The 27,568-nt window shown below is 48.3% G+C and overlaps 1 protein-coding gene across 1 annotated transcript; it reads left to right on the forward strand.

Annotated features, from left to right (window-relative positions):
• Positions 1-3,446: 3,446 nt before the first annotated feature.
• On the forward strand, positions 3,447-14,726 carry CLDN1 (claudin 1). The gene is made up of 4 exons (XM_084212086.1): positions 3,447-3,697; positions 11,608-11,772; positions 12,222-12,306; positions 12,792-14,726. Exons 1-4 carry the CDS (start codon positions 3,475-3,477, stop codon positions 12,952-12,954), a joined length of 636 nt encoding a protein of 211 aa, XP_084068212.1. The 5' UTR covers positions 3,447-3,474; the 3' UTR covers positions 12,955-14,726.
• The last annotated feature ends 12,842 nt before the right edge of the window (positions 14,727-27,568 follow it).

Raw genomic sequence — 27,568 nt, forward strand, 5'->3', positions numbered from 1 at the left:
CTCTTCTCACTTGGTCATGCTATTGTAAAGGACAAAAATTCAACTTGCATGTTTACTTAAGAGCAGGCCAATCACTGAGGACTGTCGCTAGGGGAGTACCTTTAGCCTAAAGAATACAGAGGAGATTGCAACATCTTGGATAAACCTAGGTCTTTCAGCAGAGATTAATGATCTGAAGGAATGGTATTTCCCAAAAGTCAGGTATAAAAACTAGGTGAAAATAGAGTGAAAACTCTTTGGGAGTTCCAATGGAAAAAAATCAAAACCAAAAGAACCTCAGGCAGAGGAGGAAAGACAGTGATTATGAGTAAAAAGAGGTTTTTTTTTTTTTTTGCCCATTGAGGCAGAACAAAAATCATCCAAGAAAAGAAATCAGATATTTAATGACTCAAAGAAAGGAAGGAAGTTCAGAAGAGGAGACTAGGTGCTCTTAGGGATACTGTAAAATCCACTGCAAATTCCACAGCACTGAGAACACTGATGAGTGATGAAGGGGAAAAGTGGAGTTTCAGTTTTTATCTTGCTATGTAAATTCCTTGTGATGATTTCACAGAAATAGTTTCTGGGTTTTGAAATCTTTCATGAAACATGAATAAAAAGTATCAACCTCAATTTGTCCCTAGAAAGCAAAATACAAATTGGGTGCTCATGAGGCTGGCACTGTGCATGAGGGGACTCTGTAAACTGTATACAGATTGTCAGGGATGTTCAGTGGTCAAAGAAGCGCTGGCAATTTTTGGTACAGCCTGTTAGGGCTGCAGGAGGTCTGAGAGCACATGGATGTGTGTCCTTATTGCCTTTCACTGGCTTTGTTTGACCCAAGGCCAAACAAAGGCCACTCTGTCACCCAGCAGCACTGCCCAGTGCAGAATCATCAGGGACAGAGCAGCAGTGGGATGGCTGTACAGCCCCTCAGGAGCACAGCATCCATCTCCAGGCAGGTGTAGGCTGCAATCCCACAGTAACCTTCACAGAATATTGCTTTTTCCAGTCTAAGTTCCATATCCTTCTGGAAGGGGAAGACACTGAGCACAAACGCTGTCCTACAGTATGAGCAAGCAGTCAGACTTGCACTACAGACAGTTTTGGCACAAACTGTCCCTAGAGTGCCACCAGGATAAATTCTAAGATAAATCCAAAGCCAAAAATTCCCAAGGACACAGTGGCCATGAATTTCAGTCCATCCAAGAGCTAGCAGCATGGTCTGGGTGCTACAACTTGCATCACATAATGGTGCATGCATTTCCCCAAGATCAGTCTTGATGTGCCTCTCAGTACCAGTGCAATCAGATCATTGGTACTCAGGACTCCTCCCTGTACTTTCCTAGAAGGTTCAGTATAAAGTCCAAGACCTTCCCATCCCTCCTCCTGTTCCCCCTCCTAGCTGCTCAGAGCTTGTAGAAAAAGGATCTGAACCTCCTGTAAGTGTCTTGGTAACTTTAAACCCTCTTCAGAGCTGACCTTGCACTGCAGGAGTCAGTGAGGAGCTGCCCAATCTGTTGGGGTAGGGGCTGGCAGGAGGGTCAGGAAAGGGCTGAGTCAGTTTAGTACTGAGAAGCACCAGGACCCTGCACATTCCTTTGCAGATGGACACTGTTGGACTGAAATGACTCTGCAGATGTCAACGATCAAATCCAGACGCTCCTAACTCTGCTCTCCTCAGGTCCACATGGGTGGACCTCTTTACCAGGCAGGGAGTTGTTCCTCACAGGAATCGGCTCCAACAGCCAGCACCATGCCGGTTTCCCTGCTCCCCGTATCAGAGTTCTTCATGAATACACAGATAAATGCAGCTACTTTGTTATCTCTGCACTGCCAAAGAAAACTTTGCTGCTTTCTTCCTCTTTACTCCCAGAAGTATAAAACTGTGGTCCACAGCAACACAGGAAAATACCATTTATTCACATGCAGAATCACAGTTCCCTAATCCTTCAAAAGTGAAAAAAGACATAACTGGAAACGATTGCTACCAGGCAACTGGGGTGGATTTCATCACACTAGCACTGCTGCCTGGACACTGGAGATCCACAGCCACAAGTGTTTTCAGAGCAAACCAGCCTTGCTTTGTCTCTGGCCGGTGGAGCAAGATTGCAGTGGCTTTTCTCCCCTTTGACCCCCCTGGCATTGCACAGGACTGATCAGGTAATCACGAGTCTGTTTGTCTGTTTGCAAATCTCAGGAAGCAGCTCCAGCAAAATCTCCTAAGTCATCAGAATGCGGCAAAACACGGTGTCAAAACAATGCAACCCCATCCCTACCTCCAGCAGGACCTTTATCAGGAATTATCACCTGTTTATCTCAGAGTTTGGGATTACAGCAGGTACAGGCTGAAGGACCCCTCCATCCAGCCTGTGGTGAGGGCGGGCAGCACCACCCAGCCCATGCTGTGCCCTCTGAAGGAGACATCATTTCCTCACTTTGTCTGCTATGAGCGTCAATATTCAAATATTCGTGCAGGAGAAAGGGAAACTAGAGTAACCAGACAAACACACACCCAAGACAGAGGACACTCCTTCCTGGTCTGTAATCCCCTGGTTCAATACACCTTAGCAAATCAGTGGAGTGAAATTTCTCCCAGTAATGCAGAGGTGTACTGTCCTTACTAAAACGGTGGGTTCAAAAGTTTGGATTTGTTCGTGGATGATGAGTGTTTGCACAGCTGCCTCTCTGAAAGCCCTTCAAAATCAGAGTGCTCATAATTCCCATGGCTGCTCTACCGCCTCCTCTGTGGCTGGTCAGGCGTGCTGCATGTCCAGGAGCCAGGCAGCGAATCTATCGGGGGGAAATGTCCCCCTGCCTTGCCTGGCGGCACTGAGCGGGGCTGGGAAGGGGGTCACACACACAGGACAGGTGGAACTGGCACAGCCCTGTCCCCACTCCCCTGCCCGCTGTGCTGGCTCCGGGAGGGAGAGCCGGAGAGCCAAGTTTACAGCTCCAGCGGGTGAAGGATAGCAGCGGGCTGCCAGTCCCAAGGAAGGCGAGTGGGGGTTCGCGCTCTCAGCACCCCCAGCTCGAGGAGGGGGCAGACCCGCGGGCACAACCAGGGCACCCTTTCGAGGTGCCAAAACATGCAGGGGTGCCAACGCAGCCCGCCCCCGTGGGGGACAGAAGGGATCATTCCTCCGTGGGGAGGGGCAGCGCGGGGCAGTGCAGTGCGGTGCGGGGGGTCACGGGCGGTGAGGGAAGAGTCACTCCCGGCCGCACCCAGTGCGGAGCGGTGCAGGGAGGGGGTCACAGGCCCTGAGGGAGGGTCTCTCCACTGAGGAAGGGTCACTCCCCGGAGGGAGGGTCACTCCCGGCCGCGCCCGGGGCTGCGCGGCCGGCGCGGCGCGGCGCGGGGCGGGGCCGGGGCGCGGCCGGCAGGGGGCGCGCTGGGCGCGGGTTCAAGAGGCGCGCGGGGCGGCGCGCAGGCGGCAGAGCAGCGCGCGGGTCAGAGCGGCGCGCGCCCTCCGTCCGTCCCCTCAGCCCGCAGACATGGCCAGCGGAGGGCTGCAGCTCCTGGGCTTCGTCATGGCCTTCCTCGGCTGGGTCGGCATCATCATCAGCACCGCCATGCCCCAGTGGAAGATGGCATCCTACGCGGGGGACAACATCGTCACGGCCCAGGCGCTCTACGAGGGGCTGTGGATGTCGTGCGCCATGCAGAGCACGGGGCAGATCCAGTGCAAGGTGTACGACTCGCTGCTCAAGCTGGAGGGTAAGTTGGGGCTGGGAGGTGGTGAGGGTGTCGGGGTGTCCGTCCCGTCGGGGCCGTGCCTTCCGCCCCAGCGCCTCATGCTTCGTTCGAGACGGAGGGGACCAGTCCCGCAGGGTCATTACCCCGCGTCGGTGTCGGTCGCGTCGAAGTTCAGGCTGAGCTATTTGGACTGGGTTTGCCAGTCCTATTGCACGTCCAATATCCTAGCTCCGTCATCGTCCCCTCGCCCCCGCCCGGGTGCTTATCGTGTTGGGGATGCCGCTGCTGTCGAGTCTCACGGTCTCTGTCCCGTTGAATTTACTCAGCCTGTCCCTTCAAGGTTGAAGGTGCAGAGCTCGGGGTCCCCCATCTCTTTTATGACTCCTGAGGGTCACTCCCCAGTGATTGTCCTTTGGGGCACCCCCGGCAGTGCCGCCTCCCTGGTAGAGGAGCGGGGGCGCTCCACGGGCAGTGCTCGGGCAGGAGCCGGAGCTGCCCCGCATCCCCCTGCCCTCTGTCCGTCCCCCCAAAAATGTCCCGGGGGGAGGAAGGGTGAGATTCTCTACGTGCGTTCCGGAAAGCGAACAAGAGCTTTTGGCTGTGGAGGTCCAGCCTGGGACTGGGCTGCCCTCGCTGGGCACGGCTTAGCGGCAGCAGCGCTCAGCAGCGTGGCCGGAGTGGGCTCTTGGAGCACGGGTCCTGTTTGCCTTTGGCTGTTTTGGTCTTTTGTTCTCTGGGAAAGTCGCTGCTGCTCCCGTAGTAGGGCTTTTAAACTGAGGGCTGGCAGGTGAGCTGGCCTCCTGCCCAGGTAGCACTGCCTGGAGTTTTTAGGCAGGCCAGTATGCCAAGATAATCTTTGGGTCTCTTATTTTGTCCTGGGACGGCAAAGCCATGTCGTGCAGGTAGGTACTGCAGCCAGCGGCTGGGGGTCATTCGGGTGCTCAAGCCGAGCTGGAGCCTTAGTAAGGGCTGTTTCTAGAGCGCTGGGGCAGATAACTTAGGCTGATAACCCAAAGGGGTTGAAACAAATGTACAACTTTCTCAATACCCCTTGTCTCATCTCGAGTCCCGGAACACCCTCATCCCTCCCTAATTAATAAAATAATAATTGCCACCTTGGTCACCTTCTCTTTCCCAAAAGAATGAGCAGGCAGTTTCACGTAAACCGAGGTCGGTGGGGAGTGTCCCCGAGTCCGATTGCCACCAGCCCTTCCCGTGTGTCATGCGGTGAAGCAGGACCCACCTTCGCGGCCAGCCCACATCTGTCCCGGCCGTTCCGTGCCCCAAAGCCCCGTGGGCTCCGCAGGAGGTGCGGGTCGCGCCCATCGGGAGCGCTGCGCACCCACTTGGCACTCGCAGTGTGGGTATGGGGCTGTGCTGATCGGGGCAGGGCTGAGCGCACGGTCCGCACTGCTCGGGGTGCTAATTATGTGTCAGCTCAGCTTCAATCCTCTTATCTCTCACTGGGGGTGGGGGCCTCAGCAGTGGCTGAGGAATCTCCATCCACCCATGGCTTGCGAAAGGTAACCTTGCCTCGGGGGCTGTGTGCAGCCCATTGTGCTGTAAATGGAGCCCGCCTTGAACGGGCTCCCCAAAACCTGCCCCAGGCCCTCCTTACCTGGCCATTCATGGCCGAAACCAGCTGCTCCCCTCACCTTTGTCTGGCGAACAATGCGGGCTCTTCTCTTCCAGGGGTGGGAGTGACAGGGACCGAGGCTGAGCTTGTGGTGGCCTTTTCTGATCTCGACGAGCTCTACAGGAGCGTATGCCTGAGAATTCTCAAATAACAGGGAGATCATAGGGTGTGTTATTCTCACGAGGAAAATCAGTGAGGAACGGCAAAAGGGCTCCTCGTTCTTGTGCTCCCTCAGCTTGCTTATTAGGCTGTGCCTTTCCCACTTTAGGCAGATCATGCCTGGGGACATACACCTTATCTGTTGCTTTCCCTCCTGGTGTCCCTTCAAGGTCTTGCAGTCACATAGGCCTGGGTCGGGACCAGCAGTTCTGGTTTGGGTGGAGATGCCAAAAAAAAAAAACCCAAACAAAACCCCTAAACCGTTTATACCCAACTCAACAGCCACACCCTGGGACAGGTGCAGTGGAGAGCTCCCTTATTGCATTCATTTGTGTCCTGGTGAAGGTGGCACAGGTGTGTGGGCAGAACTTCTGCCTGGCCACGCTTTCCTGCCAGGGCTTCATCTGCCCCAGGTGCTCTGAGCCACATGTCAGAGCCGCATGCACTGATGGGAGAGGCTCAGATCTGTAATTACTTTGTCCCCGAAGAAAGGACTGAACCTTCTTGCACCTGCACTAACTCGTGTTTGTGGGAATGCTGGAAGGATTTGCCAGCAAGTTTTGGAACATGTGGTAGCTGTTGCCATTGCTCTGGATATGTCAGTGCTTGGCTGTAAGGCAGAGATGGGGTTGGCACAAGCTGATGAGCACCATTAGCCAACCGAGGGGCCTCCAGCTTCCCGTGTGGGCACACTGCTGGAGTGCACCCGTGCTGGCACTTCTCCCGCAGCTGTGTTCAGCTGAGGGCTTATGTCACTGCTCCTATTCAGGCAACAGAAAGGCTGCGTTTTGCTGGCTTACGTGAAAAGCAGTGCGTGGCCACACGCAGACATAGAGGCAACAAATGCCACCCTTGCAACGAGGCTTTGTTGCACAGCCTCAGCATTGTTCTTGTGGCCCTCCAGCATGGTCCATGGAGCTTAGCCAGCTTTGTGCTCCTCGGGGTCTCACGGGGATGGTCCCAGACATGAGGGAGTAGGGCTCCTGGTACCTGTCTCGGAAAGTTTCCAGCCCCACCTAACCACATTCTCCTGTTCAGGACAGATGTTGTTCTGGATCCTGTCTAGGCTGTTTTAGCTGAAGATACTCATCGACCTGTTTGATTTTGCTGGGAGAGGTTCTGTGCTTGAGACAAGCTGAGACTCATCTATCACTTCATCACCAAACCTAGTACATCCACAGTGAGCCTTTGTGCCCTAGCCCAGAAAATAAACAAGGTTTTGAATGCCCTCTGGGTCAAGCAACATGGCTGAAATGTGAAATCTTCCCTCCTACACCTTTACCACCCTGGCTGAGCCTGTTCCTGGAGCTGGGGAAGAGAATTGGATGGGGGGAAGGAACAGTTCATGCTCAGGTTACTGCTGCTCGGTTCTGGTGGTAGGAGAGTTGGGATGGTGGCCCAGGGAGGGACAAAGCATGAGGGACATGTGTCCAATTCTCCATCTTCAGATCTTGATTAAGCAGGTAGAACCTGCTGGTATCTGTGCTTTCATGTGGGTTAAGGGTTAATTTGCTACTGTGTTTCTCAATCCTTGTTCCTTCCTGATGAAAAATTGCGATTGAGTGATAAAACAGTCTCTTGTGCTGGCTTTGAGAAGGTAGAGGGTGACTTGGAATGCCACCGAGGCTGTTCCTGTGCAGGGCCTGGTGTGTCTGCAGGAGGGGATGGATGGCAGTCTGTCGCAATACACTGGCTTTATTGCTCTACAAGCAGCTTCTAAGCAGCTTTTAGTAGCTGGTGTTACTATGTGTTACTAAATCCCTTGGTAAGGGAATTTCCAGGCTTTGTGGGAAAACAGGCTGTCCAGGTCTCCTCTGACCAGGAATCTGGAAATGGTGATATCGTGCTTGTCTTACTACCAATCTTTATTTGTCAGTGAGGATAGGAGGGCATCGAACCTTACTTGCTTTCAGATATGCAGAGTACAAGGCCACTGTTACCTACAGAACTTTCCTCTTGTGCGCTGCTCATGCAGTAGGGAGTTCCCAACCTTCCCATTTTGTAAAACAAACAAACAAACAGGACCCAGAGTCCCTGTCCTGGCTGGATACTTTGTATGGTCTTTCAGACTTGTAGGGAGGTGCTTTGAAAGTGCACAGACTGGGGTCTGTTGCTGGGTATGCAAGGTGGACCTTTGCAGGATCTGGTAAGGGGGTTGAAAGCCTCCAAGCCATTAGCAGCTTTTGAGAACTACTTCAAAGTGTGAGAGATGTTTGCTGGCCACCTCTGAAGCTTGCTCAGATCTTCAGTCCCCTGTCTACTGCACAAAAGTAACTTTCCCATGCTGGCAGGGCAGACCTGCAGGATCTCAGCTCTCGCTCCTTCCAAGGAATCCAGCTTTCATGGTCCCCGGTGGGAAGGCTTTGGAGGCTGCTGGCTTCTCTCAGAGGTGGACAGTGGAAGATGGTTCCTGTACTACAGGGGCGCTTTTAACTCATGGGGAACTTCCCTCATAAGGATTAGAGGGAACTGCACAGCATCTGTTTCACCTGCATTTTGTCATCAGCTAGTTGGATGAAGGCCCATGGGAAGGGAAGGAAAAGTCCTTATTTTAAATTAGGCAGTTGATGAGCATCCATATCAGAGAATAATCTTCACACAAAGCCATTACAGCAATTTTGCCTTACAAACAGGCATTACAAAAATCCCATGGCACTTTCCCAACAGCTTTTCTGTAACATAAATGACATAAACAGATTGAATAAGGAAATTAGATGATAGAGAAAACCTTCAAACATCTGCAGGTGAAGTACTGAAGTATTTTTTTAATATAACTAAGCAGTTACCAGCAATTATTTCTGTCTCAGTTAATGATAGTTGTGGGAAGGAAAGCATATTACTTAGGTCTCAGATAAACTGAATAAGGTTGTTTGTGTCCAAAACCACTAACAATAATTCTGAATGGTTTGTTAGTATTTTTTTAAAAGATGTGGGGGTTTATTCTGTGAAACAGGTGTAAGCTGCAGCTGCATGTTTGTGGTCTTTAGGGTTTTTTATGTCCTGTAGAATGCACATTTGTTATTAGGCATTTTAAGCCTCTATTTTTCAGTTCTTACTGCTTTCTTGCTACAGAGTTTTCAGACCATGTCTCTCATTGCTAACCAGCAATCAAAAGGCTTGGCTTCAAAGTGAAACTGGTTTGTATTGACAAAATACTGTTGCCATCTGACAGCTCTTGTTTGGTGCCAGGCCACTTTGTCTCACCTTGTGTAGGACTTTTTTCCCCAAAGGCTCCCAAGACTGCCTGGGTTTTCGTGTTCCTGTTGGTGAGACCGTTGCAGCAGCAAGGAGTGTGGGGGAAATCCTGTTTTCCCTCTAATATGGTAGAAGCTGTAAAGTTAAATTGCTGTGGATTACTTCTACTTGGTGTTGGCAGCCTGTCCTGTTTAGCAGGTTGAGACAATATTGTATAATTTTGGATTTTTAAAGCATCTGGAAAGGCCTGTGTGAACAACAGAACTATTATTAAAGTAGCTTTCCCAGCCGCTGGATGTGCAGCTTCCATTGACAGCGTGTCTGTTAATGTGTAGTTACTAGCTGGTAGCTTGTATGATGATTAACTGTGGCCAGTGCACTGCACACATTGCAAAAGTGGCAGGAGGACAAAAGCACTGCCTCCCAGGCTGTGCTGGGAGCACAGGGCAGGTGGAGGATGGTTGGCTAACACAGCCATGTCACATTTCATCTTCTCGGGACAAAGGAACAGAATGTTCTGCAAAGGCAGAACCTGTTCTGCTGTCCCACTGCAAGTTTCCTCCATGTTTCTGCCCCTTTGTGAGCCATGCGTGAGGAGGGGGCGAGGGCACCAGGAGTTGTCCCAGCAGCGTCTACTGAGAGTGGGCAGCCCTGGGGAATGCTCACAATGCTGTATTTTGTTCAGCTGCTTCTGCAAAGCTGTCGAGGCATGCATCCAGTTAATATTTATACATATTGAGATTTTGGTGCATTTCATAGTTGGGTTTTTAGAGGTCATAGAAACCTTTTCCAGCATTTTCCTGTATTTGTCCCTTGGCACTGTGTGTGAAGGTGAAATGCTTTTTTTCCACTCTTATAACTGTTTTTCTAGTTTTTAGAGATAGCATTGCCTATTTTGAGCTTCATGAAAGAACTCTTTCAAAACCCTCTCCTATAAAGTAATTTCTTCTGCAGCAAGACTGAGCCAAACTTACTGTAGTCTTGATAAAACAGGTTTGGTACCTCTGCAGAACATAATGGTTTCCCATGCCTAGTACAAACTGGTACTCAGCCATGGGCCTCTCCAGAGCTTCTGCTGTAGGGCACAATTTAGCCTTAAATGTATAGCAGCTCAATTGGTTGCCTGGGTGGCAACCTGTCAGCTGAAGCCTTTCTGAACGCCGGCATTGCTTTTGTAAGGTAGAAATTACTTTTGGAGTGTAATCTCTGGCACTGGAGATAAATCAATTAAAAACGAGTTTGGATAGTGCAGTGGTGATATATGCTAAAGTGACAACTGGCTTTGTTAATGGGTTTCTGTGCATGCAGCAGATGGGCTTTGATTAAAACATGGGTGGTGCAGAGGTGTGTCACCTTCTCCTTTGAAGGAAGTGAGAAGATGATATTAGCCTAGCTGATTGAGGAATTTTTCCCAAGAAAGCCAACACTCATCTTATGAAAGTGTGTTCCTTCCTGTTGCTCCGATGGTCTTTTTGTTGTGTTGTTTGTAACTGGTTTCATAATGTGTTTACAGAACAATAAGGTTGTGTGTGAAGGGGCAGATCCAGATCTGTTTTAGAGCAGAATTAGAACCTGGTGTTGTTATGGGTCACGGGAGTTTTCCTGCACAAGCAGTTCTGTGGGACAAAGTGTAGTATAGTAAAGAAGCTGCAGAGGATGGCTGTGTGGCTTTGCTCTCCTCCTGGCCAGCGCCAGGTCTGAGCTCTTCAGTTTCAGATTGGGCCACAGAGCCCATTGTTGGGGCAGGGACTCAGAGGGACTCACCGTGCCAGACCTGAGTGTGCAGGTGCTCTGTTGAAGGCTTAAATCTTGCAGTCCAAGCCTGAAATGTTTTGCAGGGCTCTACCAGGATGCAGTCAGGGTGTTTTGAGGGGTGAGCTTCAGATCTGAGATTCTGTGTCAGGGGACACCTGTGCCTTGGTAACAGCATGCTCCTTGGAGCTTATTCATTTTATTAACCAGCCCTGTTTGTTCTCAGGGCTTTACAGGGCTGTGTATGAAAATTCATTCTGTTCAAAAAACCTGATTTGCCAGACAATGAAGCTCAGGCTCTTATTTCACTGCTAGTCAGGTGTTTTGTCACCTGAGGGTGTTTTTTAGTAATGACTTAATTTACATTACTACTTGTCTTTGGTATCAAGAAAATTTAAGTTCAGTAGCTCACATTCATAGGATGTGTGTCTTCATGCCTTCAGATGACTCCATATAAAAACCAAATCCCCAAGTACATTAAGTTTATCTGCTGAGAACTCACTATGGGAGGCATCACCCCATATTCCAACTCTTCAAAAGCACAAGAAGCTCCTAAAGCATTTAAGTATCTTTGAGTCAATTAAGCTAAATATTTTACGTAGAAAAGAAAACAAGGTATTTTTCAATTGTCTGGGAAAGTCGTATTTCTTTTGCAATTGTATTTTTGTACCCTCTGGGACTCAAACTGAGAATGTAGCACAGAAACATCTAAATCAGCACTGAGTTATTTGTATAAAAGACGGGTTTTAGAAGTGTTGAGCAGTAAATGGGCCTCACTGTCTGCTGTGGCACTATTCATATGTATGTTACTATTCATATTAAAACATCTGCTTAAGTACTTTGTCAAGGTAGAGCCTAAATCTGAATACTTCTTTTGATAAACAGATATATCCTTTCAATTGGGATTCAAATGATCAAGGAACAAAAGATGTCTGGGGGCAATTCCCAGGTCATTTCCTGCAAAAGGCCACTGAATGCCCTTGTTTGCCATGCATTTTAGAAGAGGCAGAGTCCTCTGATCCTGGTGCATGGCAGCCTTGAGACTAAAGATGCGAAGGAATGTCTTGCTTGGCTGTATCCTGTGTATTAGGGAGCAGGAATATTTAGATAGAAGATTGTTGAGCAATTTGAATTTTGATTTGTATCTTGAGTTTACTTTGTGGGTAACTCAAATCCTATTGTCTTCCAGGCAGTCTCCAGGCCACAAGGGCTTTGATGGTGGCTTCAATACTCCTGGGGCTCGTTGGAATGTTTGTTGCTGTGACAGGCATGAAATGCATGAAGTGCATGGAAGATGACCAGGTGAAGAAGATGAGGATGGCTGTCTTCGGTGGGGTGATCTTCATCATTTCAGGTTGGTAACATACAGATGTGTTGTGTGCTGTATGTGCTGTTTCCTAGGTGGCCTATATCCTGTGCAGGATGTGGGAGAGCTTGATGTGTTGCTCCAAGAGCATTTTGGTCTGGGAACTCCTTAGAGGACTTTGGTTCAGGCTACCTGAGGCCCCTTGGCACTGGCATTACAATCTCCATATGAACTTCATGCTTTCCATATCTGTTGGCAGAGCTGAGTTTGACCCCGCTTCAGCGAGAAAAGGCTGTCAGCAGAGCAGTCCTGCCCTTGCTGCAGTGTAACTGTGGGAAGCCTCAAATCCCTTCTTCTCTCCCAACCAGCACGAAATGAAACAGCTCAGAACTTCCAGGGTAGCAGCAGCTCAGCTTTACTCCGGATGCTGATTGTACTGCATTGATATTTTTCCTGATTGTTTTTTCTTAAGCCATGACATTATGTTCTCTTTGCAGGTCTGGCAGCGCTGGTGGCCACGTCGTGGTATGGCAACAGAGTGGCTCGGGCCTTTTATGACCCTTTCACACCTGTCAACACGAGGTACTGACCCATTTGGTGTAACACACTATAGTTTAGCATGACAAGTACTCACAGGGCTTAGGTTTGGGTAGCAGTCACTCAAAACAAAAAAAGGAATTTTCTGAACTAGCTGGGCTGGCTTCAGGCTGTGCAGAAAGAGCTGGGACTGGATCTCATTATCCATGTGGCTCTTAGGTCTTGGCTTTAAGGTAACATCACTGCCAGAGACCTCACGGGTGGGACTTCTGTGATTTTTGTCCCACTACATGCTAAAGGGCTGGTTTGCATGGAGCTTGGCCTGCAGCTGTTGGGGGTTTCCCAAAATACTGGAGAAACCCAGCTCTGAGCTTTGAGGGTCAACAAAGCCTGACTGCTCTAAGCTGCTGCCTTGTTGGAAGCCACATCCATCCCAGTTTCTGCTTCCTCCTGCTATGTGTGGATGTGTAACTACAAGTAATACCTCTGGATTACAGTGATTCTCACTTTATCCCTTCTTTCTTCTCCAGATTTGAGTTTGGGTCAGCTCTCTTTATTGGCTGGGCAGCTTCATCTCTGGCCATACTGGGGGGATCCTTCCTCTGCTGCTCCTGTCCACGGAGAGAAACTTCATATCCCCCCACCCGAGGCTACCCAAAAAATGCCTCCTCCACAGGGAAGGATTATGTATAATGGAACAAAGAAGAGGAGCCACCAGCACTGGTAGTGAAAGCATTTTGGAGAGGACACTACAATGCCACTGTCCTGAGCAGAGTCCAGGCTCTAGGTTCTGCCTTCCTCTTCACCCAAAAATGTGTATATTTTTGTAATCCTCTTTGCTACTGGACGTAACTTCTCCTTTCTCTCCCAGCCCATGGAGGAAGGCTAGCCTAGATTCATAGGTATTGCCACTGGAAAGATGAAACCTCCAAGCTTGGGTTAAGTTTAGTATTTGGGAGTAAAAGGGAAAATGATACTGTTTTTATAGACGGATGTTGGTGCTTTTTTTAGTTGGTTGTTTTTATTTTTTTTAAATAGATGGTAACACTTCAGTCCCATATCCCATTAAGTTAGAGCCCACTGTGGTGTGTGTAGAAATTAAAGGAACATATATACAGAATGATGAAACCAATAGCTTAAGGGGAAACATAATTTTGGGGAAAAGGCTTTACATGTAAGAATGTTTGAAGAGATGTAAAATGCTCTTGTACTGTCCTATTGGCATCATTTTCAGCACCCTCCTTTCCATGCAGACAAAGGGTCAGAAACAAATTGCTGTGGCTTAAGTGGAAATCCACACTGTCTGTGCACATGCTGTTGGCTAATGGAAGATGCAGTGTAAGGTAGAGACCACAGAAGTTACCAGACTCCCAAAGCATCTGCAGGTTTCCCTGGTGCCAGGGAAGAGCTCCAGGAAAAGGATTGCCTTCTGTTTTCACTGTGTGCCTCTGGTGAGCCTGTGGCTGTTCCTTAGACGCTGAGTGCTGCCAGTGATTGTTTCTCCATTTTCACACCCTGGCAACTGAGCTTGAAGCTTTATCCCTGTGTGTGTTGCAGGTCACCTTTTACACTCTCCTCTTTCCTCGAGGCTTTCTCATTTGCGCTTAGTTTCCCAATCTCTGTTTGCCTGATGCAGCTAGCTGTGTTAAACCAAACTGAATGCACTGCCACTCCCTGATGTTTCCCCAAGGATACCTCACACACTGCCATTCCATCCTGTCTATTTCTTGTAAACACTTTCAGTGATGATACGAAGGCAAATTCCAAGAAAACTGACCCAAAGGTTATGGCGTTTGCTTGTAATCCAAGCTCACCAAAGAGGAAGAAACAAACATTTTAAAGACATAGCCATCCTTACATATTAAATCATATCTAAAAAAATAATGCTGTTCATCAAAGGTTCCCACCCTTTCCCTTGAAACACCCACTCAGTCACTTGGTGTTGGCTGACACTGGGAGTTAAGTCTTGTGATTCCTAGAGGGATGGTGCCACTTCTCCAAAGCTCCAGAAGGAAACTGGTGCTTCTGACCAGGCTTTATAATTGTGCATATGTTCAGAGGCATCAGATCTCTTGATTTCTTTCTGTAGACAGGGAGAGCCTCTGGCTGAGCTGTGTACCACGTTGGTGGTCTGTACGAGCCTTGTACCTCTGTACCTGACTCCTGCAGCATAAAGTTACTAAAAGAAACCAACCAAAGCATTTGCTTCAGGCTCGAGTTGCTGTTCGCCTGTACTTGGAGCTGGGCCATGTGGCTTCCCCTTCTCCATGGGGAATTGCCTGTGCACAGCAGCTGCCTCAGGAGACCTCTTGTCTTGGGAGGCAGCAGTTCAGGTCACATTAAAGAGCTGCTGAAGTCTGTGCTTTTGTATTTGCATTAACCCTGAGCCAGGGAGCAGATGCTTGTACTGGGAACTTGTACAAAGTGTTTAAACAATTTCAATAAATGGACTTTTTTAAGGAAAATCAGACTATTACTTCATTTCTTGTTTTTGAGCAGAACTTGGAACAGTGCGCATGGAAGTGAAGAGTGGGACTTGGGCTTTTGGGAGCCTGCCTGCCAGGATGGAGCTTGTTTAGCTGTGTGTATCTCCAGCAGACATAGGTGGGGACAGATCTTCTGCAGTGAGTCAGGCAGTTGTGGCCTCTGGCAGAAACTCACCCAGTAATTGCTCAGATTGCAGCCCAGGAACCAGAAGGTCTGCTCTGCTCCTCGGCAAGGCAGGCTGCACCCTGGGTGGAGCAGGAAGGGGCAGGGGGAAGGCAGACTGTCCCTGGGAGGGGAGTGGGAGCTGCAGGAATGGGGAAGGGATGGGGCAGGGAGCCAAGGTGTTCCCAGGAGCAGTGTTTGCCTTCAGAGGAGGGAGAGTTCTGCTGATCCATGTGTGACTCCTTCATCTCTACGGCCCTTCAGGGACTGTACTGTGCTTCTACTGTGACAGCACAACATTTTTTGCAGGCCAGGTAGAGAATGGTTCCTGTTGGACATGAGGTCTTACAACCTGCACTGATACCTCCCCAGGATAACAAGGCTCTATCCCCCTGCTTCTGCCTGCCCTGGAAACCTTTTTCTGTTCATCAGGGTTTTGAGTTCATCCTTTTCATATTTTAAAGTACTTGTGCTGAGAAGCAAACTGTATTTAAAACATTTTCTTAAGCTCAGTCAAGGAGCTGCCTCCTCTAGTCCCTCACTCTCCAAGGGCTGTTTGCTTTTGTGATTACAAACAATAGGAACAAAGCTAATTAGGCCTTGTAAAGCTGGCAGAGCAAAACAGCCAGGCATGTGGCTGGCTGAGTGAGCTTGCAGTGCCTGGAGCAGGCTGGTTGCCTGGCATAGTTTGGGGTCTATGGTCATTCTTATTCCAACCTGTCAATTAGTCAAGGATTTCCATTGAGATTAATTTTTTCCCATGTTTTCATGCTCTCTCTCTCTCTGAGGACTCTTGCAACTTCTGCTCTGAGGTTTCCTGGGCAGAAGAAGAAAGCAATTCCACCTCTAAAATGGTCAGTAAGACTTCTCAGCAGCTGGCAAAAATAGACCACTGCAGGAGATGCAGAGCTGTGTGTGAGACTGGCACAGAGGCAGGAGCCAGAGGCTACCTTGTTTGTTTGTTTGCTATATATTTTAACTGGACAAAATTCAAAGCCAAACTTTCATTTCCTCTCCCTTTCTGCCATGATCATGCAATTCTACTTGGCCATGTTTCCTACAACCCTTTGGCCATCTCTGCTGTAGTTTGCATAGAAAAGGAGTTGCATGGGTGGAAGGTTGGGGGAGTTTCACTGGATTTCAGTCTTTGCACGTGACTGACATTCCTGCTGCTAAAGCCATCTTGCAATGAAATGATGGCATTTGTCTCTGCAGACAATGGGAACTTTGACTGCTTCTTGGCACCTTCTTCCATATCATATTTATTATTCACATGGTGCCAGAGCTCTGTATACTATGCAGGGAACTTCACTGTCAGTGGGAATTACATGCTCATTTATATTGCTTAGATATTTCGAAGCAGTAAGGGACCTCAAGATGTTTTTATAATGGCATCAGCCTGTTGGATTTCTTGGCTTCTCCAACTGAATAATTTTAAAAAATCATGCATGCCCAATGCCTTTTTCAGTTTCTGATTTGCACGTAAGCTTCTTGTAATAAATGTGACTTTGTTTTCTGTATTGCTCTGAACACATAGCTAAAGAGTATTAAAGCACTGAAAACTGACAATTAAGATCACAGAAACAGCCAAGAGACCTAGTGACAGCTGTTGACAGCTGTTTGTGAAACACTTATACAAGCTCAGAATCTTTTTAATATAAGGCAGAAGCAGAGATAATGACATTACTGAGGGAAGGAAGTTAATGAAGGACTTCTTCTCAAGAGAAAAGCCGAGAAATGTCACTAACCTTCTGAAGTTGCTCAAAGGCAGCAGATTTACAAATCTAGATGACTAACCAGACTGACAGAGCTTGAGTCTTTGTCTTGAGCATGGAGAGAGACATTTGGAGTAACTTTGGGGCAGCCACTGAAGTGACAGTGGTGTGAAATTGTCTCAGTGTTTTCACAAAGGACAGCTAAAAGCTGCCAATGTCAGCAGCATCTTCCAGGGTCTTACACCTAAATCTCCCCAAAAAGTTATTTTGTGCGGACTTTGCACAGTGTCAGCGCTGCAGTCAAATCCCAGAACAGCCTGGGTTGGAAGGGACCCTTCCTTGTCACCTTGTCCGTGCCCCTGCGATGGGTGGGGACATCTTCAATAAATCCTGCAATGTCAGACCTCACAAGTGGCCAAAGCTCTGGCAGCTAGTTTGTATCCCATCAGGATCACAATGTTGTTTGCCTACCACCGTAGCAGCCACCAGCAGTCAGAGGAGATGGCTGGTGTCACACGGAGCAGAGGAGCCACAGGCTCACAACAACCACGCGTTTCAGCCAGGGCTTTGCATCCAACTGAGCTGAGCTTTCCGAAGTGGCCTTTGGATTGCAACACAAACAGTATTGCAAGGGTGTCCTCCCCGTCCCCCTTCATTACACTCTTCATTCCTCCACTCCCACTGCTTCTTCAATTTGCCTTGTAGCTGTTTCCCTGCTTCTAGAAGTCCAGCCTGCGACAAGGAGCTTGTTCTTCTATAGCATATTGCTTTTGACCCTTTCTGCAGCTCCTGAAGTCCTGTGCTCAGGCATCTGCATCACTGAGCAGAAAGGGAAAAACACTCCTTTGTTGAGCCTCATGTGCTTGATTGGAAAACATCCCAACTCCTACAGCTTTTCCAGAAAAGCCCTGCCTGGATTCCTAGCATACTGCATCAGGACATGGTGTTCCTAGGGTCTACATTTCCTACAGGGACCTGCTGTGGATACCAGGAGCCCCTTGAGCTATGGAGCCTGTGGGTGCTCCTGCTTTGCTGCCACAGGGGCCACAAGGAGCCTTCAGCTGGTGGGTCCTGCCTGGGCTGGGGGCCAAGCCCTGGGCAACCCACCTGGATAACACATCTGCTGGGTTTGCCTTGAAGCCACCCTCCATTCTGATCTGGTTCATCAACCAGGCCCATGTTCCATGTCAGAAACACAAATTTTCATGTTAAGTTTCCCATATTTTTGCCTTGCTCTAGAATGGCTCTGCTTCCATTGTGTCCTGATTCACTGTAGTTGTACAGGTCGTCCTGGTAGGAGAAGAATTGTTTGGAAAAGTGTTTTCATCACCAGGCAGGTCCATCTGACCATTCCAGGCTGTTGCTGACTGGTACAGCCAGGCTGGGTGGCACATTCTGGGACATTGCACAAGTCTGCATTCTTAGCATGGTGTTTTTGTACTTCACCTACCACATTATAAAATTCCACACCTGCCTTTTGTCCAGGAAGGTGAAGGATGTGACTGACATAAAAAACTGCGTTTTCACATCAGGGCAGAGGATCCCCAGGACTGAGTGGTACAAAGACAGCCTTTGCCAATGTCCTAGAGCTTGCCGGTGGGTTTTAATGGGGAAAAAAAAAAAGGAGACAGTGAGGGAAGAACAACATGAACTAGCTGGTGCCAAGCTTTCTCACTTCCTAAGCTCCTAGAAAAGTCCCAGCTATGTGAAAGCTGCTCAGTGCTGCACCAGTGTTCTCCCCTGCCACGGATTCACCTCCCACTGCAGCCAAGGGCTTTGACTTTTAGTTTCGAACCACCCAGCAAGGTTCAGCAGGTGGGAGGCATGAGATGCTGCTGCTCCCAGCCCAGCACTCCTGGCTGCCCTTGGAGCCAGCTGCCCGAGCAGGACAGCAGCCGGGGAGACTGAAAACAAGCTCAGCCAAGGGAAAAAAAGCAAGAAATAGCATTCTTATTACAAGGTAAACAGTATTAACTCCGTCTTGGGGGAGTAGGAACATCGCGGCGGTGATCGGCTTTTCTGCCCACAGCCTGGAAGGGCGGTGGAACGCGCTCCACCCTCCCCTTGTGTAACACTCCCCAGGCAGCAGCTGTAAATAATCATTTACCTGTGGCTGCTCCTCTTTCACGGCTTTTGTCGTCCAGTGCAGCTCCCGGAGGGTGGCTGCCTCAGCCCAGGGCTGGCAGAGCTGTGTCCCACCAGCCCGAGCTGGGAGCTGATGCTGCCCCTGCGAGCAAGGCTGCCAGCTGCGCTAAGGGGGATGGGACAGTGTGGGCTGCATTTGTTGTTTTTTCAGGGAAAAGAGCTCAACGGTTCCTTTTAATTATTGTTTTCCTAGGCCCGCAATAACATTTCTCCACACTGCATTCTCTGGAAAAGGTCTGGTAAAAACACACTGGCAAAAACACATCTGTCAGAGAGTCAGGTCTGCTTGTTTACCTGACTCCTGGATTTCAACACAGGTGCTCTGAAGTCTTCTCTGAACCTTTCCTGACTTCAGGTCCTCAGAAACTCGGGACAGAACGGGGAAACCAGTCCCTTCCTGTGTGCTTTTCCCCCACTAATAAGTAAAAATGCCTCAGAACTGACCTAGACTGACGGGTAGTCACTTTTGTTGAGATTTACTGGTCGCTCTTATATTTTAGCATGACAAAAGCATCCTTTGGGAAGTATGCGTGGGATGGATGCTCTGGGAGCATGAGCAGAAATGTGACCATGCCCAGGCAGCCCTGTGCACAGAGCAGGGGACATGAGGAGTAATGAAACCCTCGGCTGCTGCCTTCCTTCAGGGAGGGATGTGGCCTTGGCCCAGCGAGCAGAGTCTGCACAAGAGGGAGTCTAATTTACAGTGCCCTGTAATTTGCTGATGCTGTAATATGTTTAGCTTGGGGAGAAGGCTGTGTTGATGTTACCGTGCTCACTCACATTGGAGCTGTGGTGTGTTCCATCCACATGGAAAACAATTCCACACAGGGCTGGGGCTGGGCCATCCCTGTGAAAATAACGGGCAGTGGCTCAGCTGGGGATAAGCTGTTGGGGTTTTCGTGGGTGGGAGCAGCCCCCTGAACCATCCAGACCCAGGTGGGATGTGACAGCCCAGCACCTGCTGCAGTGACACTCACTCTTCCTCAAGAACTACTGCCCAAGGTCAATTAGACTTCAGGTGTCAGCACAGGACCAGGCAGGATCTCCCTAATGCTTTTGAACTGGCCCCAAATCACTGGCTGCAGAGTCAGAAAACATAGCTCCATCCCCCTATCTATGACTTTTCTTCTAGCTGGTGCTTTTTTTGAGTCCAGGCAAAGAAGGTGAGAATATTGTTGTCAGTACCAGCAGTGATAGCAGAAACAATAAAAATTATCTCAACACACAGACTGGAGGGCCAGAGTGGTACTAGACAGACAGCCAGCAAATAATTACTGTTCTGATCAGGTCCTGCTTAGGGATACAGCATTGTCGTGGCTCAAACACGCCTCTCTGTTTGCCTGGTAGATTTGTCAGTAGTAATTGCTTACACCTGTGCAGCGCTTGAGCTCATGGGACTGCTCCAGGCTGTCTGCTGCATCTTTCAGGGTAACACTGCAGGACTGAGCCCTGCAGATACAGAAAACACTTGTTTGAAATTCAAGCTCACTCCAGAGCAAGTATTTCTCTCCACATGGCTTACATGGCTCTTTACACCTGAATTCTTCATCATCCTCAGAGCAGCCAAGTGAGTCAGGGCAGTGTCTTCACTCTGCTTACAGATGGGCAGCAGGCAAACCATAGCCCTGAACCCTAAATGCCTGATACCAAGAAGATCCAGGAGGCTTTGGACTGGGATCTTCTGTCATCTGTGCATCCACAATTGCACCACACACTCAGGGAGCTCTGTGTGTGCTGGTGTGGGGCTACCCCGATGTGAGGAGTTATTAACTCTGTCTGCAGGCACAGGATACAGATGGACCACTCAGTCCTCAAGCTGCCCTGGAAAGGGAGAAGTCTCCCTTGCTCCATCCTTGCCAGCCATGTGTTCTTGAGTCCTTCTTTTTGCCATCTCTGGACTCTCTTCACTCACACTGAGCTGAGTGAAGATTTCTCTGCTGGGTTTGTCAGTGGGTGCTCAGGCCAGCAGAAGGCAGGGAGCTGGGCTGAGACCTTGCAGCTCAGAGGCAAGGGAGAAAAGCAGAGTGGTGGGGCAGGACCACGCTTCTGGCACCAATGACTCCCTGGGTGAGGCAGGTCAGCAAAGCTCCCAGGCTTGCCACAGAATTCCTCAGAAACTGGAACATTAAGTAAGTTTGCCTGGAGTCCTATGTTTCAGAGGAATTATGAAATTTTCCTTGCACACACCTATTTCTACTGAAGGCAAGAGTTAGTCCTGATTCAGAGCAGCTCTTATCACTGCAAGACAGTGTTTTAATAGTAATTTCCTTACAATTTGTTCCCAAAGCCAGGCTCAGGCCAGCTTTAAAAGATGATGATATCAAGACCAAAGTTCAGAGCAGATGAAAATTGCTCTTACAGAATTGCACTCAGCATGAACCTTTTTCCAAAGAAGACATATCAGGTGTTTTGAAATAAGTTAAAAACATTAATTACAGCCATAGCAGTAGTTCAAAATGTGACATGCCTTTTAGAACTTGTTGCCATAGATCACAATGTCAATATTGCAAAAGAGTAGTTTGTTTCCATCATAATCAAGTTGTCTAGCACTGAATAATGGACTACTGGAGGCTGCTTCTTTATCTTGGCATACACAGAGCTCAGCAGTGTGTGTCAACACCAAGAACACTTGAAGGATTGCATTGCTTTATCTGCTTAGACCCAAAAATACAAGGGCTTTGGAGGGGATTCAAACTGTTTTGTAAAGTACCTGCTCTAAGCCTGCTTACCCCCTTCTAATATGGACAAACTTGCTTATCTGTGTCCTGGTGTTCAGAACTCAGCCCTCCCTTTCCTCCTATTATTCACCTGAGTAATGAAATCTGTGCTGTGCAAAAGGGGCAGTGACACAGTGCACACGAACATGCAGAGGTTTCCATTGGTGCACTTCTACCCAAATTATTTCAGTGCTACATAAATGGTGTCGGCCCGCAGCCCCTCTGAGCAGTGGCTTCAGCTAAGCTGTGCCAGGTGCCATACAAACAGCTCAGAGCTTGGAAAAATACATGATATATTAAGGGTGGGACAGATCCAAATATATACACTTAAATCAACTTGTTCATGCATGACTGGAGTGCAGTAACAGCTCCAGTGAAGCAGCCAGTGTTGAGCTTGGTGTCCCTGAGCCTGCAGCATTTGGACTCCCTTCTGGGCCATAACTTGGCTGTTCCTACTAATTTTAAAGAAGGCATACCTATGGAAATGATAGGACAAAAAGAGCACAGAGAGTCCCAGGACTCACCATAGTCTTGTCCCTGTTTAGTTCACTTAAGCATTTCTTACAGAACAGATGGCACATTAACTGCAGGGCAAGCTCTGCTCTCTTCCTGCTACAGCAGAGATGTGCAAGTAAAGCAGTGGATCTGCTAATCTCTTTCATGATGAGATTTAGATAAAGGGTTGTTTGGGACTCCCCTGTGACAAGGGTAATTTTGATTCACAGCTCTTGGACAAATGGAAGCTAAAAGAGCGATTACAACATCCATGACTTCCCACAGGAGATTCTTTCAGGACATTTGAGTTTTTATCTTTTTGCAGAACTAATAGAAGTTCAGAAAAAAAAAATGCTGATAAAACCTAAACACACACTCTTCCTTCTTTCCATGGAATTCAACTGCAAAACAACTTACAATGTAGCTAATAAAAAATGGAAAGTTTCCTCTCAGAGTCATAGCTTTTCCTCTCAAGAGCAATTGAGGAGATTTCCTGTGAAAGCCTGTTTCTGCTCAGTGCCAGTAGCAGTGTTTTTCTTCCTGGGATAGGTGGCTGCACATATTTGTGGAGACCACCTGTGCACTTGCTGCTGGATGTGCCATAACACCCAGCCTAGGATGGCAAAGATGTCCCTCCCCACAAGCATGGGTCTGCTCCTAACACCAGTAACTCTGCATCCTCATGATCCTTGGGGCTCCTGTTGGCAGTGAAATCTCTTCCATGTCAGAGATTCATTTTTTCCTGCTGGATGTTTCTCATGTGGCTTTAATTCTGTTTGTGGAGGCAGCTGCATGCACAGATCAGAGGAACAGGCTGGGCGCAGAGTCAGCTTCCCACAACTTATCTCTGGTTGACTGGGGCAGGTGGGGAAGGGAGGATGTGGGCTCCATCCGTCCCAAAACCTGTGGGATGGCTCAGGATTGTTACTGTAGTGATGATATCTTCTTGCAGAGAAGACCAGAAGAATGTGGTGGGTGCAACCTGGGACACATTCCCACACTGCCTCTGTATATTTACACTCATTCAGTTCCAACATCCCATTAAGCTTGATGGAAGCAATTAAAAAAAGCAGCAGTAGCTGTTCTTGTTCATTTGTGAAAACCAACTAGTGAGATTCTGTTACAGATGAGCAGTCAAATTTTAAGCTGACCGGTGAAGTTAGGCTCCCAGGGTAATTCTGTCTTTTGGAAAAGTCGTGTGTGTGTAGGTCAGTGTAACATAGCCCAGCCCAGCACAGGCAGCCTTCCAGCAGGGCCAAGTTTAACTGCTCAGTAGAGTGGAGAATGGGGAACTGTTCTGACTAGGACCAACAGGAAAAAAAGTGTGTTTATGCAAGCATGCATGTGTGTAGGTGGCGCACACACACACTGGACTGTTTGCAAAGGCCAGTGCCAGGACCTTAGACGTGATTCCAGCATCTGCTTGAAAAAGACTTCTAGCGGTATCATGAGAGTAATGAAAGCTTGGAACTGCTGCCATTTGTGGGGATCCCACTGGGAAAAGGTTAAGTCCATTTGTTTGTTGTAACAACACAGGAAGGGAAGAGGTTTTCCTTTTATCCTGCTAGAACAGCTACCTTTGGCATAATATCCCTTTTCTCATCTGGTGGAGATCCATATTCAAACCAACCGAGCTTGTCCATAGCTACCATTCAGTAAACAGTAACGAGCTAGAGCCAGCTTTTATCTAGATTGAATTAAGCAGGCAGCAGATGGAAGATGTAACATGTTCACCTTTCCTTTTGCTGGAGCAGGAAGGGGTGGATTGGACCCCACTGAGAGAGGGCCTCCCTTGATTCTGAAGCTTGTGACTGTGCTGATTTAATAGGAAGCCCTTGAGTTACAATGAAATATCCTAATGGGGTTGACAAGCCTCTGACAAAACCAGTGGTGAACCCTTGCTTCAGTTGGGTGCTCACATCAGTTCTAATCCAGAAATGATCACAATCTCCGCAGACTTGTACTGTTTGAAAATGCCATCAGATTTTCCGACCTGGAAGTGCCCTGAGGCAATTCTTGGCTATTGACTCTGGACTTCCAGCAGCCACCGAAACTTAAACTGAGTCCTTTCTTCTTTTGGATAAACAAACCACCCTTTGCCTCACTGTTCCCATCCAACAGAACACTCACTCTTGTAAATGAAAGCAAGCTAATTTACTAATCTCAACTGCTCTTTTCCCAACATGATATTCAATGCAGTGAGTCACCAAAAAAGGCTCTCCCCTTTTCCATTAAGGTCAGCAGAAGCTTTAGCAGGGAGTAGGTGCCTGGTCATAGCTCCAGGCTGAGCTGGCAGCACCAGCAGCAGTGTCCAGGTGGAGGAAGATTTTCTGCATCTGCCTCTGCTGCAGATACAGCACCATAATGTCAGAGGAGGTCAGATAAGCAAGATAAGTTGCATTGCCTGAACCTTCTTTTTTAACAACTCTTTTCGGATGCAAATAATTCAGTTTAATACAGGTAGGTGCTGCCCCAGGCCTAAACATAATTTGGGTGACAAATGAGGAATGGCTTAGGGGCAGGGAGCAGTAACCTAACTTTAGAAACAGTTTAATCTCTCTCTTCAAGCTGCAACAATGAGGACTTTTCTTTGTGTTTCTGTCCCCAAACAAACTTCCTTTGTTCTGGTGCAGTTTCTCCTTTGCTGGAATTTGCTGTCCCAACTGCCTCACTCCAGTCATGCTCAGGCTTGCACCAATGCCAGCAGTGTCTCAGAATGAAACCTGAAGCATCCCTTTTTCCCCTCTATGCCTGGGGAAATAGAAGCCATCCAAACAGAAGCCAGGAAGCCCTTTTCTGGAACAGTGTTGGCCCAACAGCAGTGCTTGAAGAGCAGGAATGGAGGGATGGCACCTGCTGGAGCCCAGCCTTTGGGTACAGATATTGATTCACTCAGATGTCCAGGGTGGTGGTTGACTCAGCAGGAGCATGTGAGGTTGTCTTGAGTCCCTGATGAGTGTTTTCACACCCAGACACTCCTCAGCTGGAGTGGAGGACAGGAAGCCACTCAGAGAAGCCACCACCTCAAGGTTAGGGCACTGCCTTGGGGGACAGTTGCAGCCTCCAAACTGACCAGAGCAGGAACATGAATTAAATCTTCCCTCTTTCACATGGATATGTCAAAGGTCAGCACCAGCAAGGCTGCCTTTGTTCAAGGTGGCCCTGGTTTTGGCTTTGAGCCTGTGTAGGGCAGAGGATGGGAAATGCACATCAGCTCTTCAGGGAGTCCAGCCTGAACTGCTCCCTTTCAGGAGCTCAGCTCCTGGACACCTTGGCACATCTTGGTGAAAGCCTGGGATCCCGATGGGTACAGGGACACTCCTGAGTGAGGAACTACAGGCTAGGATCCCGTCCCATTCCCAGCTGACACCAGTGGATCAGCAGTCTTGGTGCCTGACTCTGCCCAGCTCTCCCATTCAATCTTACTGAGGAGCAGCTTCTAAATCATGGTGTGACTTCAGAGTCAGGTGAATCAGACACTTGATCAAGAGCCACTCTAGAATTTTTGGATTTGAGTGCAAGCTTAACTGTGGCCATATGCCGAGGTCATTGTCTGAAGGGCAATGTCAAAATGCAAAGTCAGTGAGATGCCTGCTGCAAGAACCCTCCTCCATTTCATTGCTGCTCATGGAGCTGTGCAGCCATTTCTTCACACAGAATCAGAGCAGCCTGAAATCTCCTGTGTCATCCTCAACACTTATCAGGTTCCCCTACATATAACTGCAACAGGGAGGATCAAGGCTAGAGTGAAAAAGCAGCCCATGTTCAGTAAAGAATTCTCACTGGTAGCGTCCAAGCCACGTTACTCAAAGGGCCAGTGTGAAGCTGGGACCTGGAATCATTGGAGAGAGCAAAGTTTTACCTGGAGAGGCTGTTTCCACCTGCATCTGCCTGTGCGATACCCACTCTGAAGTTGTAAGTGTGGAAGCAGGAAGGGACCCACTCTGTCCCTCATGGAGTCTGTATTTACACCCTCACCTTAGGTTCGTGCTGTATCCTGGTTTGCGTTTTGTCCTGTGCCTTGTGGGAGCAAAACTCAGGTTTCAGGAAGCGTCTCATTAAATTTTCCGTATTTTGAAATGGAGTGAGTCACTCTCACCAAACCAGCCACTGTTTTGTCCTTGCTTTGGGCACTGAGACAAGCACAGGACTCACCCCTGCCCCACGACTGGCCCCAGAATCTGGGGAGTCGGGGGTCCAGGCAGCAGCAAACACTCATCACCTTCCCTCTCAAAAAATGTCCCTCTGTGGCTTTTAGACACAAACATGAATGTACATGAAAGGGCAGTGGGTGGGGGCTTGTGCTGAATAATAAGCAGCAGCCAAACAAGTCGAGCAGGTCTGTGGAAGCAATTCAGGCAAGCCAAAAAGATCGGTAAGGTGAGATGTAATTATAATCCCTCTGAGCTGGGACACTAGGAGGAGTCGAAGCACCCAGGACACAAACATCAGCCATGCAGCCCTGCTACACCAGGGGAACTGGGCCTGAGTAACAACTTGTTTACAACTTCATCTTCGTCCTGGCTGATGTACCATGATGTAACTCTGAGCACCTTATACCTTGGCCAGGCCAAACTTATTTGGGGTGTAAGAGGAGATAGGGAAGAGGCACACAGGTACTTACTTAAAATTTTCTTTTTTCCTTTCATGTATCCTATCCTAGCAATATTTAACTGAATAACATTTTTTTCAGGATTTTCCCTGTTTTTAATTGTGTGTCATGTATTTTGCTGGTGTGTCAATGATGGAAGAACTGCAGAGCAATTGCTCATATCCAACAACAGTAAAATGAAAGTTCAGAGCCCAAGCAAATGCTCTCCAAACCTCTATTACCCTGTTAGATAATAAAGAAACCAAAAGGTACCTTGGTTATCACCAGAAAATAGCCTGTGGGAACATCCTGCTCATTCAGCTATCCCTAACTCATTTTCTTTCTTTTGCTGTATGAGGTTTCCAGTCTCAGTTGTCCAATGGCACAACATGAAAGGGTGAAAGGGTGGCCCTTGGGAGCCAAGTGCCCAACCAGAAGCTGAAAGCAAGCAGTTATAGCCAAAGACAAAGCTTAACCTAATGAGCATCATCAACAGAGAAAAATATGAAAGCAGGAGAGTTTCAAATTGTCCTGTCACTTCAGATAAGATCTGACTTTCTACACGTAAAAATGGAAGTAAAATTAAAGGGAGTGGGGGTGAGAAAGAAGCTGGGGAAGTGCTGAAAGCTTTCAGACTTTGTTCTTTCATCACAAAAAAGAAAAAGAGGGGCACGTTTTCCCCTTTGTAAGTTGTATTTAAGAGCTAGACCCTTCTTCATTTCGAGCCAAGGGAATTTTTGCTTTTGAGTTTGAAAAAAGTAGAATCAGGGTCATGATTTTTAAAAAGCTTAAATCCCAGGCGTGTTTTAGAAACAGATTCAAAAGCACATGCTCACTGCAATTATCTACGCCTGCGGTGTTTTCAGACATGTGGACTTCAGGAAAACAATAGCCAGCCCTGTTATCAGCACAAAGGAGGATCAGTTTGGAATTACCATACCTGTAACGTAGGCAGCCCTCAGCTCTGAGGGCTTCTATTCCCACTGTTGTTCAGC

Source organism: Fringilla coelebs (genome assembly GCF_963513975.1).
Source record: "Fringilla coelebs genome assembly, chromosome: 10".
Lineage (NCBI taxonomy): Eukaryota > Metazoa > Chordata > Aves > Passeriformes > Fringillidae > Fringilla > Fringilla coelebs.